This window comes from Myotis davidii, unplaced genomic scaffold (genome assembly GCF_000327345.1).
Source record: "Myotis davidii unplaced genomic scaffold, ASM32734v1 scaffold32, whole genome shotgun sequence".
Classification (NCBI taxonomy): Eukaryota; Metazoa; Chordata; class Mammalia; order Chiroptera; family Vespertilionidae; genus Myotis; species Myotis davidii.
The window spans coordinates 7,852,204-7,868,723 of record NW_006286587.1 but is presented as its reverse complement, the minus strand read 5'-3'; the positions used below and the strand labels follow the sequence as shown (position 1 = coordinate 7,868,723).

At 38.6% G+C, this 16,520-nt stretch overlaps 1 protein-coding gene across 1 annotated transcript in view; it reads right to left on the bottom strand.

Moving 5' to 3' along the window:
• Positions 1-10,598, bottom strand: part of LOC102771036 (etoposide-induced protein 2.4 homolog) — a 12,272-nt gene extending 1,674 nt beyond the window's left edge. The window contains 2 exon segments of the mRNA XM_015560226.1: positions 144-253; positions 10,518-10,598. Of these exon segments, the coding sequence (XP_015415712.1) occupies positions 144-253; positions 10,518-10,598 (191 nt within the window).
• Positions 10,599-16,520: the final 5,922 nt, after the last annotated feature.

The following is a 16,520-nucleotide window of genomic DNA, read 5'->3' as shown; positions in this document are numbered from 1 at the left end:
AATCTACTACTATATAGCGCACTCCCCCCAACCCCCTCGTGTTCTCTCAAGCTCATAGCTCATTAGGTTTTAATCTAAGACCTGCTTCTTTCTCATGAATCAAGTGATGAGTGCTTTTAGTGAGCAGTACTAGCAGATGCTACTCTCTGGCCTCTTTATGGGAGCGGGTTTGTCCAAAATGGGTGGGCATGTTTTCTGCATTTGCAACTTGGATTTCAAGGCTGCGAATAATAATGCGGAGGAAGCTGGAGTACTGAAGAAAAGAATAAAGAGCAAAGAACTAAAACCAACAGGGAAGGGCAATTACAAGGTGTATTAATGTACACTCTGCAGAGGGAGGGATTTATTACACTTTCAGGTTTTGTGTCTTGTTTAGTTTTGTTTTTTACATGAAAGGTAAGGGGGAAGGAACTGATATTTGTCAGTCTGAATTGGATAGTGCAGTTGCAAAGAATAAAGGGAGCTTTTAGAAAGTGGGCAGCTGTGGCGGAGCCTGAAGCCATGGTACTTGATACTGCAATATACCCTCTTAGTGATTCTGAGCAGCTTTGGAGAACAGCAGGGGAGGCATTCAGAGTGGAGAACAATGGCACATGTCAAGAGTGAAAGAAAGAATATAGAGTTTAAAGGACTGTTGATTGACAAGTAGGGCACATCAAAGAGAAAAGTTCATCTCAAGTATTAATGATTATAATGCTAGTAGAGATCAATAAGTATAAGAAGAAACTATAGCAAAAAAAAAGCCAATAGCATTCAATCTTTAAAGCAAATACAGAACAGAAAAAGAAGAAACTGGTCAAAGACTCAGTCATCACTTAATCTATTCTGATTTTTCTGCTGTGTATTTTGTTACTCAACTAATCAATCAAAGGGAAGTTTCATAAGTGTGTTTGAAATTGTACAGTGGAAATATTTTGGAGGAAGCACAAGATGGGGCTCATGTATAACCCACAGCAAATCCAGCCTCAGAGACAATATCAGAATGTAAGTTTTTTTTTTTTCTTTTTCTTCAGTGTGAGCTTTTGCAATAACTCTGCAGGAAACCTTTTGACTATTCAGAATCTACATCATCTGGGTCCTCTGGGCTAGTTTTCACTTCTCACTTCCATTCTGTTCCCCACACAGGTGTGGATATGCAAAGCTTCCTCTGGCAGATTGGGAGGTAGGGCTGGAAGGAAAAACCCTGTTACTGGAAACTTGCTCAGGCTTGCTCAGGACCAGCATGGTTTAGAAGCTCAGGGAGAAATGTTGAAATCAGTCATTGCAAAATCACTTTTGCAATAAGTAAGGAATAAAAACTGAAGGGAAATCTCTTTCCTCCTCAAAGTAAAAATCTTCCATAGACCTTGTCTAAACAGCTCCTCATAATAGAACTTTAGAGACAACATAAACTGAAGTGTTTCCCAGGGGCAAGGCCAGAACCTCCGGCCATCTTCGATGGATTCACTCCTTCAGTAAATATCTGTTAAGACCTGGGATGTGGCAATTCAGCCCTGGACAGTGCAGAAGAACAGGAACACGGTGACTCCCTTCACACTCGGACAGTCAATTGTTCTCAATTGCTCCTCAATTGTTCTCTGGCCCTGGTTATTTTCATCGTAACATCTGAATTCTGTTATTTTGAAAAATTGGGTCTCTCTCAACCCACTCCAATATTACTGTGAAGATCCATATGAACTGTTCACTGCTGTATGGCCAGCATTTAAAATAGTGCCCATATAGAGTAGTATCTTAAAAAATTGTTTATTAAAGGACTGAGTGAATGATGTAAACCACCCCAAAACCTTCCAGTTCAAATGCAATACAGGGGCGGGCAAATAGGTTTACAGGTGTGGGTACATAAAACAATTTATTCTTGTATCATTATTTATTGATTATTATATTATTTCCTTGTATTACAACTGTAAACATATTTTGCACACCCTTGCATTGTACATAAAGAGAAAACTGCAAAGAAGTGAAAGACTTCAAAGAAAAATCAGTAACTTTCTATAGTAGTTAAATTTTCAAAAGATCACTTTGAATAAGACCTTCAGAGAAAACTCTCCTCAGCACCTAATCAACTTCCATTTGTGGATTCAAATTGGTGTGAACAAATTTAAATAATTGTGAAAGGAATAGCTAACTCTTTTTTAAAATGGCATTCTGGAAATAATATGTTTTGATAAACAGAAAATGACAAAGTCTAGAAATTATGGAAAAAGGGCACATGGGAATTGAATATGTGTCAAGAAATAATTTGAGATCAGCAAAAAAAGTATTGGAATGTTTAATAAAAAGCACCAGAAAAACTGGTTTGTCTTTTTAAAAATAAACATGTTCTCTTTCTCTTTATTCCAATACAATTTGCACACAACTCGAATGTAATTAAAGATAAGGTTCTAGAAACAGAACATTAGTAACTGATAATATAATTTGTAGTGGAAAATTTATATAATTTTTGAATTAATATTTCAAAATCGAAAGAACTAAGTCACAGAGAGTTAATTAACAGGAAAAATATTTGTAGTGCATGTTACAGAGAGCTAATGCCCTTGATGTGTAAGGAAGTTTTATTAATCAATTTGAAAAATATCAAAAGAATAAAAAAGGTGAAGCAAAGGCTTATAATGGAAAAGAAATACAAAGGTTTTACAATAAATGAAATGACATTCAATCGTATACATAATTGAAAAATGCAAAATAAACTAACAAGATATGATTTACTACCTTAAAAATGGCAAAAATGTGAAGGTGTTTATTATACAATGTTGATTGGTCTATTGCAGAAATATGTATTCCAATATGAAGTGTAAAAGGAATTGCTATGATCTTGAAGGGCAACTTAGCAACATCTATGAAAATTAAAACAGGCGCACTTATTTCCACAAAACTGCTCTAAAAACTTTTAGTTATACTTCCATAAATACAAAAACATGGTAATGGTGAGAGAGAGAGTAAAGAGAAGAGAAGAAGAAAGAAGAGGAGAAGAAAGAAGAAGGAAAGAAGATGAAGGAGAAGAGGAAGAAGCAGTAACAGCTACTGCAAAATGTTTATTTTTAGACTGTTAAACTATATAGTGGAATGATATTCAATAGTTAAAGAAAGGAAGTAGTTGGGTATGTTGATATAGAAAGATTTCCAAAATAATAGAAAAAGGTCAGATGGTAACAGTGTTAAAATCATATAAAAAAGAAAAGAAAATATTCATGGATTCTGGAAGAATGTATAAGAAATTATGTTGGTTAGTAAGTGATCATCATTCAGCTCAAAACCCATCCTTCCTCATGCTGTTTTGCTGGAGTTGGGACTCTACAAACCATGCTTCTCCTTTACCATTTGAATCCCTGTTAAATTCTGATGATAGGATCACTGATCATGGTTTTCTTTAAGAAATAAGACTGGATCCTGGAATATAAGGGAAATGCATCTTTCAAAACATGTCACATCAGTGAAAGTTCAGAATTCTGGAAACCTAGGAATCCCCCAGTGGAAAGTCCAAATGGGTGTGTGTGCAACACCAGTCTTTCCAGTTTCTGCACCTGGTAAGTATCCCTGGCATCCACTTTTTAAAGTTCTTCCTCAACTTTCCCCAGATTCCATACCAGCACAGGTATACCAGATGAACAAAATAATAAGTAGGCTGGGCTAGTGGGAGAACAAACTTCCAATTTTAGAAAATGATTTAATTTGAAAATGCCAAGCAAACATTTTCTAGCCACTAGAAGACAAAAAAAATAGATAGTATGGCAGTGTTTTAAAAATGTTTCTGACCCACAGGGAAAATGGAAAAAGTGTATTTTGCATTATGAACTACTAAAATACACACACACTCAGTGAAACAAAAGTCTTATCAAACAATATCTTAACCTTAATACTGTAATTCACTTTGATGTTTTCTTTTTTAAGTATTGTTTTATGTATGTTTTTAAATTTTTAAATATTTTCAATTACAGTTACTATTCAACTACTTGATATTTATTTCATTTTATTTCATTTCATTTCCTTTTTATTTCATTTTATTCTATATCATCAGAAAAAAAAGATGCTAGTTTTGACACACACAAAAACTTTGTTTCATAATCTAATAAGGGTGTGAAACTACAATTTAAACAATACTGGCACAAAAGATCACATATAGATAACTCTCTAATCAGATTGAGCTGGGTCCTAAATGCAGGCTGATCCACTTAGAATCATTTTTCTCTAAACTTTGCCTAATCTGTAAAATGAGCCTGTTAATAGGTAAAATATACATGGTTAGAAAATGAAGTCATATAATGAGTGTAAAGTGTGTAACTTGTTAGGTCCATGGTGACACTGGTGGTCCATTTTCCATTTACTGAAAAAAAATACTTATTGAAGGAAACAGATGTGGCCCCTGCCCTCATGTAGCTTGCGTTCTGACTGTGAGGTCCATAGCTGAAAACTATAGTGAAAACTATAGTCATAGTGAAAGGCCAATCCACTATAGCCTTTTACAAATGTTTCAACGAGGGAAGGCCTCTATAGCACACAAAGCCAGGAGAAAGGAAGCCACATAAACAGAAGAACCCATTTGTCATGAAGCCTGATTCTCTTATTGTAGTGGTTCTCAACCACAGGTGATTTTATCCTCTAGGGCAGCAGTTCTCAACCTGTGGGTCGCGACCCCTTTGGGGGTCGAACGACCCTTTCACAGGGGTCGCCTAAATACATCCTGCATATCAGATATTTACATTACGATTCATAACAATAGCAAAATTACTGTTATGAAGTAGCAACGAAAATAATTTTATGGTTGGGGGTCACCACAACATGAGGAACTGTATTAAAGGGTCATGGCCTTAGGAAGGTTGAGAACCACTGCCTAAGGGATATTTTTTTGCTTATCTCAAGCGGGAAGAGGGGGAGACTGCTATTGGCACCTAAGGGTAGAGGCCAGGAATGCTGCTAAACATACTACAAGGCACAGGACAGGTCCCACAACCAAGAATTATCTGGCCCCATGTCAATAGTGCCCAACTTGATTGAGAAAGCCTGTGTTATAAGAACTGAACCATTATGGTTACTGGTGATTGGAAATATCTTCAGAGACTTGGTGTGGGAGTCATTTTTACCTACTTGTGCAAGTCTCCAAGGTCCCAGTTTCAATGTCCTCATCTGCAAAATGGGTATAATAATATCTGACCATCTCCATAATTGGTTGAGAAGTGCAAATCAATCCAAAGATAAAAAACTTTTAGAAGTAGATTAGGTGGTCAATTTCAAATGGGTACATTATTATTATTATTATTATTAGCCTTTCCAGAAAATAAAATTGCCAGCAAACATCAAAGATTCTGTTAATTAAGAAAGATGTATTAAAAAACACAACCTTGGTATAACTATGGCACCAGCTAATTTTCATGACTCAGAATATGGCTCATTTGGCGGGGGTAGAGGTGGGGAGTGGAGGGGTTACAACATTACGGGTTCAAAAGGAAATCAAAATTAAATTAGTTTCTCACTAGTGCCAACATTCCAAATATCTGATGTAAAAATAAACATAGAATATATTATTACACATTATTCATTCTGTTTATAGATACTTCCCTTTTCAGTACTGTCCCAGACCCAGGGAGTCAATAATACAAACCATGCCAAGAATCACGAATTGTGTCTTGCTCAGTACTTGACTATTTTTTTAAGTTAGGGTTCACTTAAAAACCAACTCATCAGTAGCTGTTATAGAACATGAGTGGGTGAGTCAGTAATTTTTTTCCTTTGCATGCTCACACCTCAGTATTGGTGTTTCTCTTGGAGGAGAATTTGTCCTGTAGCTTCCTTTGGTATACTGGTCTGTTCACTCCTTTTTGTCACCAGCACATACGCTGATTGTGAGTCCAGAGGGAACGATCTTGCTTTATCCAAGGTATAGCCTTGTAAAGAGTTGGTATGCAATGCAGTGAATTGCGTTCTGTGAATATTTCTCAAGAGAATTGCCCTCATTGCTTTCAGTCTTTCCTTACTCTCCTACACATCTGCAGAGACGCTTGGAAGGAAACAAATGTGGTCCATGTCTTCATATTGTTTGATTTCTCACCGTGCAGCCAATCAGTTTTAAAAAATGCTGCTAGATCACACCATCAGGTTATAATCAAAGCAAATTCACCATAGCTCTGGACAACTTTTTGAAAAATAAGGACCTCATTAACATTTTCACTGGAACAGCATAGGATCAGCCCAAACCCCACGGTGCAGAGCACGTTGGGACAGGGCTGTGTGCCAGGTGGGCATGGAGCTGGAACAGTCACAAGGACCAAGATGACATTAGGGAGGAACTAAGATAAGAGCTGATAGGCTGATAGATTGGTGGCATTTCAAAGTTACTTAAGCCAAAGGACAGTATACTTAGTAGAGTTAAGCCATTATTTGAGACCCTTTCAAAAATTTATTAAAATATAAATAAGGATAGTCTTGATCAACAGAAACAAACTTTTCTTCAGTACTTATTAAGAACTAAATACTGAAATCTACTGGGTTCTGGGATTTTAGGGATGAAAAACACTTGGCAATTTTCCTCAAAAAACTCATGTTCTATTGAGAAGTCAAGGATGTCTACAAATAATGGCCCATAGTGAGATAAGTGTTAATGGAGGGGTATGAGTGCACTGGCTGTGTCTGGGAGGATCATAGGATGGGTAATGCTTAATAGGAGACTTAAAGGGAAGATAGAACAAAGCATAGAGAATAACTGGCACAGGGTATGTGATCATGAATTGCAATGATACAAGCTAAGAAGTAAGATTCATATCAGGGGATGTCTGTTGATAATCCTGGAGATGTTGGCAAGGTCAGACCTTGAAGAACTATGTATTCCAAGCTATGCTGTTTGGGTTTCATAAGAATGCATTTCCCATACTTTGCCATTTATGCACTGATAAATTTTCCCAGATTGAGTGGGGTGCTCACATAGGGTGTTATATTTTTCTTTTGCCATTGCATGGCACTAAGAAATTAATTTACCATCTACCACCATAATCTGTTACAGAAATTCCTACTGAAAAATATTTCATATCTTGTTCTTGCCTTTCTGGAAACACCTAAAGCAACACTTCCTAGGCTCCTTTACTATAGATGAAGGGACTTATTCTAGCCAATAGTCTGGGATATGAGTCACTTTAGGGCAGAGACAAGATAATAGCTCTCGTGCATCTTCCAAATCTCTCCACAGTGACTCTGGAGGGCCACACGTGTAGGTGGCATTGCTACAATGTGTCAGCCCGTATTCTGAAATCCTTCATCAGTTCTTGGAAAATGTCACTAGATCAGCAGAGAATTTTGCATAAGTCAAAGACCAACTTTTTAAAAAATATATATTTTTATTGATTTCAGAGAGAAAGGGAGAGGGAGAGAGAGATAGAAACATCAGTGATGAGAAAGAATCATTTATCAGCTGCCTCCTGCACACCCCCTACTGGGGATTGAGCCTACAATCCGGCCATGTGCCCTTGACCAGAATTAAACCTGGGACCCTTCAGTCTTCAGCCCGACACTCTATCCACTGAACCAAACTGGATAAGGCCAGAGATCAACTTTTGTATTAAGCCTCTGAGATATAAGGGTTTGTTTGTTACTGTAGTTGAACAAACCTATACTGATTAATACACAATCATTTTAAAAAAATAATATACTTGCAAAATTTAAAAGCAGAAAGAAAATGATCCCAAAATAATGTGTAATCTTTAAAAGTCAATAAGTATACAACAGTGTGGTGACTGCAGGGAGAAGGGTGGGTGGGTGTAGATGGGAGAGGGTATATGGGGGATAAATGATGATGGATAAATAATAATAAAATAAAATCAAGAGAAAATAAGTAAATAAAAATTTGACTCTGAAAATAAATAAAATTCAAGAAGTATAGTATAATGAAGTTCCTGTGTTTTATGTATTACTCATTCTGCTTTATGTTTAAAGATAATAATATAAGACAGATATTTTTTGTTAAAATATAATATAGATAACTTTGTTAAAAGAAGGACACCGAGGAGCTTGAGGTGGGAGATGGCTATACCATAGTTTTAGATTTATATTTTTAGAAAGACCAATCAACTGCCCATTGAAGGTGAATTACAGATGCCAATGAGAAATGACAATGTCAATGATGAGATGTCTCAGAAGAGCATGGATAAAACAAATGTTATATGTAGGGCAATAAAGTGTGGTTCATTGCCAAGAATCAGCTTTACGTCTATCAGTGCTATCATCTTGAGGATGATTGTTTTAAAAAACTATTGTTTCTAGAAGATGATGGAATTTTAAAAATTGCCAGTTGCTGTGCTCCTGTTACCACATGCTTCCTCCCACTGGACACTGTTCTGAGTTACTGCATCAGTAGGGCCCTCTGTCATCCTTAGCTCCAATCCTCTCAAAGAACTGCCAAATTGCTATATACATTACTAGAAGCCCACTGCACGAATTGGTGCACAGGTGGAGTCCCTCTGCCTGCCCAATGATGGGAGCCCATAGGGCCATCTTGCCAAGTCCTGATGGGGGCTGGTTGGTCAAGGGGAGGGACTGCTAGAGATTGGCTGACTGTGGGAGGTTGGCTGTGTCAGCACACTGACCACCAGGGTGCAGCTCCTGTGTTGAGTGTCTGCCTCCTGGTGGTCAGTGTGTGTTATAGCTACCGTCCGGTTATCCGGTTGTTGGGTTGTCCAGTTGTAATGATCACTTAGGCTTTTATATATATATATACTAGAGGCCCGGTGCACAAAAATCTGTGCACTCGGGGAGGACGGGGGGTCCCTCAGCCTGGCCTGTGCACTCTCGCAGTCTGGGACCCCTTGGGAGATAACGCCCTGCTGGCTTAGGCCTGTTCCCGGGTGGCAGAGGGCAGGCCCAATCCCTAGGTGCAGCCCCTGGTCGGGCTCAGAGCAGGGCCCATCAGGGGGTTGAGGAGCTTCCCCCCTGTCACTCACAGAGTAGGGCTGATAGGGGAATTGGGGCACCACCCCCTGTGACACACAGAGCAGGGGGGATCAGGGGGTGGGGGCGCCACCACTCTCACACTCAGGGCAGGGCTGATGGGGAGGTTATGGCTCTCCCCTGTCACACACAGAGCAGGGCCCGTGGGGGTTGGGGGTGGGGTTGGAGCGTCGCACCCTGTCACACACAGAGCCGCAAGGTGATCTGGGGGTTGGGGAGCTCCCCCCTATCAGGCACAGAGCAGGGCTGATCAGGTGGTTGGGGCGCCTTCCCCTGTCATGAACAGAGCAGGGTGGATAGGGAGGTTGTGGCCCACCCCCTGTCACACACAGAACCACAGGGCAATCAGGGGGTTTGGGCGCTGCCCCTGTCACGCTGACCCCGGTGCTGGGAGGCCTCGTGGCTCCACTGATCCAGGTGCTGGGAGGCATATTACCCTTTTACTATATAGGATAGAGGCCTGGTGCACGTGTGTGGGCCAGCTGGTTTGCCCTGAAGGGTGTCCTGGATCAGGGTGGGGGTCCTCACTGGGGTGCCTGGCCAGCCTGGGTGAGGGGCTGAGGGCTGTTTTCAGACTGGCAGACGACGGAAGCTCCCAACCACTCCTTTTCTTCTTCTTCTTTTTTTAAATTCTGGGCCAGTTTTAACGCTGAGGCTCCAGCTCTTAGGCCTCCTCTGCTGAAAGTAGGTATCTGGTTTGTTTCAGTTCTATTATTGAAACAATGTATAACTCCAGCTCTGACTCCAGCTCTGAGATCCCAGCTCACTGAAAGCTGGTTTCTGGGGTTTTTTTTAGCTTCTATATTTGTTACAATGTTCAAACTGCTGGCTCAGAGGCTGGCAAGGCAGGCTGGGGACGTTGGAGGCCTCCATCACTGAAGCAAGCAAGCCTCATGTTAGTTTCAAGCTGCCTGGCTGCCGGCTGCCATCTTGGCTGGAAGTTAATTTGCATATCTTGCTGATTAGCCAATGGGAAGGGTAGCGGTCGTACACCAATTACCATGTTTCTCTTTTATTAGATAAGGATAGATGGGTTGTTCTGAACCAAAAGCTTACTATGAAAGCACTGTAAGGGGATTTGAATACTCTCAGAGTATACTTTCATCAATGGATTACAAATTATGGCTGTCATATATGGACAATCTAGTTTTGAAGATCTTTTGAAAGCATACACATACATATAAAGAGTTTTAATTGCATAACTTATTTAGTAGGTTAGACTAAGTATTCTTCAAGTGGTAAAAGGCTTATAATATAGATTTAATGTTCTAGAAGAGTAACACTTTCTAATTGCTATCACATAGCAAATGGCTTATCAGATCTAGACTCTATACTAAACTAAATTTTAACCATACTGTGGCTTAAGTGAGAAAAAAAAAAAAGGTGTGAGAAGCAGAGGGCATTAGGAGTCCATATGCAATTGAACATAATCAGATTGCCTTCTTTACCACTGTATTCTAACCTTTTCAAGATGAGTTCAAGAGAGAAGCAAAATGCCAACCAGCCAGTGAACTGGACGTTTTCTCTTGTCCCTTTCACAGCCAGAATTGTGTACAGGATGGGGCGTATGGATGGGAAATATAGCTTACCAGTTCTAGCTTCATTGTTTCATTTAAGCAGGAATAGCCAGCATTTAGTTCTGCTATGAGATCTGTAATTCTTAATCTCATTGTAGAAGTAGGAAACTGTTAGACAAATTTTACTAGTTGGAAATGTTCTTTTAATGCATCCTTATCACCTAATTCTCTTATATCCTTTCATGCATACTTTGCTCCTGCTAAACTGTTTTTCTCTCAGCTTGGAAGGTTTTTTTCCATCGGTATATTGTTATTTCAGTGCACACACACGCGCGCGCGCGCGCACACACACACACACACACACACATATACACCACAATCACACATACTATGGAGATCCACATCATAATCTTTGCCATTTTATGCTCAGTGGCTCATCTTCCAACTGTTAGCACTTGCCTCTCTTTACCTGAGGGCTTTCTCTGGCCAAGCACAGGCAGGCAGAAAGTGTCAAAGAATTAATACCTCCTTCTTCTGAAACTACCTTAACCTATGGATGTCAGGAATGGCACACAAAAGCACAATTTCCTTCCCAGTGGCTCCACGGTTGAGCATAGACCTATGAAACAGGAGGTCATGGTTTGATTTCTCGGTCATGGGCATATGCTGAAGTTGCAGGAGGCAGCCAGTCAATGATTCTCTCCCATCATTGATATTTCTCTCTCTCCCTTCCTCTCTGAAATCAATAAAAAGATATTAAAAACAACAACAACAACACAGCTGCCTTATCCTTCAGAGAGAATTGATCTAAGCTGCTTGCTCAACACTGCTCCTCAGGGCTTCCCATTGGGATATGTTACACACTGTGCAAACATTCTTATTATCTAAACTTTATTGATTTCCCTCTCTTCTTTTATCTCCCAAATAGGCTACTTGCACTTAACCTCAGATATATAAAATCAGGGGCTACTTCTGGGGAACCCCAAATTAACACACTTTCATTCATACTCACAATTTAATTATAACCTCTGAGAGGAAAATTTCTCTGATGACTCATGCAGAAGAAATTCTCTTTACATCTTAATTCTCAGAGCACAGGGTCTCCACTTTTCTACCTAATGTTCTATGCAGTTTTGCCCATACCAACTTCTGTGTAAGACTGGAAGTTGAGAGAGAGAGAGAAGATAATTCTTGATGAAATATAAATTCTTCCCATGTGCTATTGAAATACAGTTGAGAAAGAATGAGTCATTTTAAACACTTATTATTTTGGGTGTGTGTGTGGGGACTTTTTAAAACAAATTATCTTGATTTCTTTAAAGGCATTTGACAAGGTTGTGCATGTACTTTGGGGAGATTTGGTGAAACCTGGGACAAGTGATATTTTCTTTGCATGAACATAATGAGTTGAACTGTATATGCTGGTAAATGGCTCAGTGTCAACCTAAATAAAAATTCCTAGGAATGCTTCAGGTCTCTGACATTGATCTTTGCCTATTAGAATTTTTGGTGAGAAAAAAAAATTATACTTTTCTTACTGTCTAATCTATGTGTTTTTTTTTGAGGTTTGGCTAATATTGGTTGAGCTTGACTAAATTTGGCTCTAAGCTGAGGAATCTTACTGTTTATATAAAAAATAATATAAATATTTAGTAAAAGTGCTTATCAGAAGATGTCAAAATGTCCCTCATAGATTGGAATAACTGACTGAAATCAGCTAGGTATGTTTAAGAGAGGCCAATGTAAAGTCTGGGGATCAAATAATCATTTATAGTGGTGTGCAACTAAATGTCTAAATATATATATATATAATTTACATGGGTAACAGAGTAACAGAGTCAATATTATTTAATAAGAACCGAATTATAGTGGTTAAAAAGAAAATCTAATATAATCTTACATGTCATCAATAGATATGAATCCATTCTTCTGAGAACCAGATAATTGAACATGCATTTTTTTAACTCTTTCCAACTCCTCCAAGCTCCACACAAATACTACAGGGGTTCCTCAGAGAGTCTCTCACAGGCATTCACAGCAGTGAGGAGAGTCCAGAATTTTTTCTGTTGTTCGCCGTTCCATGTTTTCTGGAGAGTCCATCCTATATCCCACCAGTGGCATAATGATAATGTGTTGAAGCCCTCTTCTGTCCACTCTCTCTTCTGGAAATGTAGCTCTCTAGAGCTCAGCTCCAGCATAAGTCTAGTGCTTTGCTTCAGGTGTATCCCACATGAAGAAAACACTCTATCTCCTTGGCTACATAGACTAAGAACAAGGTTACCTCATGCTCTAGTGCCTGGGGGATTATAGTCTCCTGAACAACATAGTTACTCAGCTTTGAAGACAATGGAAAACAATTCATGGATGGCAGACAGTTGTCCAAAAACTCTGATGCTGGCTTCTTGTACTTGCATAAAACTTCATGTGACCATATTTTTCCTTCAGAATATTTCATGCACATCCATTCATAATGGATGCCCCCTCAGACATGGCTAGGAAGCCTGAATTCTATGGTAGGTATCACTAAGACTCAAACTAGGACTCCCTGCTGGGCTCAGTCACAGGTGGATTTAAATCTGAGCTCTAGCCATTACTTAATTGCTTAACCTTGGCAAAGCTGACTTATCTTTCAAAGCCTCAGCTCTCTTATCTGTAAAATGGGGATACTAGCACCTAGTTAAGAGATAGTAAATGAATTTTCATGATGAGTAAATGAAAGTACTTAACACAGTACTGGGCACAAACAATTTATCAATAGATGGTAACTTCTATTATTATTTCAATAATAATTACTATTATGCATTCATAGGTTATTCTGCATGTATTTACCATTGAGGAGTCTGTGCTGACCTCAAAAAATATTCACATCTAGGGCTACCTTCTTATAGGATGATGTCTACATCAACCATTCAGGAGTCTTTGCTCATAGACATTTGGGCTATGTGTGATATTTCACAGTCTTTAGAGCTAATACCATAGAAACAATGGACTATTCTACATAATCCACTTGAACCAAATATAAATGATAGTGTTTAACTTGAAGTTCAGAGCATACAGTTCCATGTAAGTTTATTATGCTTCTCAAAGCAATTTTTATTCACAGAGTGAGGAAAAAGATCTCTAGCTACCTCCACCAAATCAAACTTAATTTATTCCTGAAGTTAAGTGATCAAAGTATCTGAAAAACTGGAATAATAAATTTGTGGAGCAATATTAACCATAGAAATATGTTTGAACACAGCATTTTGAAAAGCTGTTGTCATTTCATTAGAACTATATATTATAAGGGGAAAACTATTAATAGGAAGATGGCCATCACTCCATTTCTTTTGTTGGTCAGTAAAGACCATACCACATTGGTCACTTAATAGAAATGTCCACAAGATAGAAAAGGTCTATAAGAGGGCAACCTTGAAATATGTGTTCAAACTGAGGGGTCTGAGCACTTTCTAAAATAGCCCAAGTAGAGATACTGTTTTTATATGTTAGTGATGGATACTATTGTAGCTGCTGATGGTAGGTTCTTCATATAAGTGTAGAAATCACAGGGAAAAATTACTCATGGTTTAATTTGTCTAAAAATAGAATGAATTGCTTAACAAAGTAATGCCCTTTGGATTTCAAAGAAACCAATTGCACTTTTTTTGTTTTGTTGTTTATTATGAAACAAATCTAGGCAGGTTGAGTGATCTCCAGTTTCTTTTAGGGAATATCAGAGGTAGAACTAAGACCAAAGTCCCTGACTTCCTATCTCATCCTCCCCACAACTAACCTACCCCTTTGCCCTGGAAGTGGCTCATCTGGCAAGGCAGTTACTTAATCATTCACCTCAGAAGGCTCCTCAAATTCTGTACTGAAGGTTCGACTTATTCCCAAAAATCCTCGTGAATTTGATTTTTTACTTTGGGTTTATTTTTATTCTAAATGTATTTATGTAATATTTTTGTTCTATACCCAGTTAAGGAGACAAGTCCAGTGATCATTCACTTGGATGTCAAGCAATATCATATTCCTGAGGCTGGCTTTCAATTCCTCTACTCACCTCATGCAGACCAGGAGTAGTTATGCTTTATTTTTTATGTCAGTGAACATCTACAAGATGGATGTCATTCTAGTACAAGCACAGTGTGTTCTACGGTGACTTTATTTTTTAAAATTTTATAGATATACCTAATTGATTGTGTTTGGGGACAGTCCTATGTATTTCCCTTAAAAAGGTTTGTAATCCCCTATATGGTTGGCAGCATCTAAGATGGCCCCATGGATCCTCTGAGCTGTTCTTACAGTTCTAGTTATATCTAGAAGAGGAGGTCAAGCCATAATTGACTCCATGTTTTTGCTGGCTAAACCAGAGAAGCCCCCCACCAAATTGAACAGTAGAAAGAGGACTTCCATTGGGCTCAGAAAGAAAAATAGTTGTGGACAAGTTGTTCTTTACTCCCCGAGCCTCTTGCTGTTTAAGTCAGTTAGTCTCTGCCTTCAACTTAAGCAAGCACTTTGTATTCTGAAATAGCTTTTGGGAGGGACAATAAAAATGCAATGGAGTTTGGAAGGAATAAATATCTTTTGACTACTAGCCCACGGAGTACTTACAATATTCCCCAAGTATTCCTGAAAACGATTCCCATTCAGTGAATGAGTAAATGGAAGCCAAGACATGACAGCCAAGAAAATCAGTAACTTGAATAAGGTTCCGGTATCTTTGGAGATAATACAAAGGACCACTGCTTATACTTCAAAAGTTCTGCTGGATCCTTGTCTAATGGGTCCACCCAAGGCTGTTCTCTAAGGCAGGGGTTGGCAAACTATGGCCTATCAGCCAAACCTGGCTCGTGGCATGTTTTTATAAATAAAGTTTTATTGGAATACGGCCCTGCTTTTTGCTTCTGTATCATTTATGATAGCTCTTGTATTATAATAATAGTGCTGAGTAGATGCAACACACGCCTGTTTGGCCCACAAAGTCTCACATAGTTTCTGTCTGGCACTTTACAGAAAAGTTTGTTGACCTTTATTTGAATTACTGTTTCCTACAAATTAGGGACTAGACTTTAAGTTATTTGTTTACACAGAGCTTTGTTTGACCGAGATGTAAATGGTTTATGTCATTAAAATAAATAACTAAATAAATACCCCCAAATTTCTGTCTTTTTACCTGTTGGACACTAACCAGTTTTGCATCTAACCTAGCAATATTATTTCAGCATTCATTCTTTGTCTTTCCAAAAATTGTGCTGTTTCCTTCATTAGTGAATTAAATAAATTTCGACTCATGCTCACTATATATTTGTTTCAGATCAGTTGTGAAAATTATACTTTGACATAGGCAGACCCGTAATTGGGGGAAAAAAATTAAGGTATCTGATTTTAAAACCCATTTTAATTCTGCTTCCTCCTCATCTGTGGAAATTAAAAGACATGTTGATGAGCCCTTTCACCGTGATGTTAAGTTGGTAGAGCCAGAGATCATAAAAATTGTTTCCCCTTCACTTGAGCTTGAGTTACTTGGGCAAGAGATCTTATGTAAGTCTAATAAACACATCTTAACAAATAGCTGCATTCAATGATGATGAAAAATAACTTTCCTTTCAGGCCCCAGCAAGCAGAAATGTATTTGGAAGACAAATCAAATGGCTCAGCTCTTTCGTTGTTGTTGTTGTTTCATTTTCCATACTCACAACACTACCAGGATCTACAATCCTTCTAGTCTCCAGGGTTCAACTGGAGGAGAAAAGAGCCTCTTGCCAGAAGGTGGCTTGTGCAAGCTACTTACTGAAAAATGGAAGGAGGTTGGGTAACAGCAGACCAAGCAGTCTCATAGACAAGGCTCTTCTTTAATCGACCTTTGACTGGCATCAAGTGAAATAGAATTGTTTTCTTCTGTAAAATCAGAATTATAGACTTACTTGCAGACATGTGATAAATTGAACAATATATTTTAAATGCCTGCAGTTTAGTAGACTTGCAATCAATGTAACCAATACAGAGCCTTCTCTCCTACTCTTGGGTCCCATCAAATATATACCATATTTCTATTCCATCAGTGTGGAAGAGTGGACATAAATTTAGTAGGAG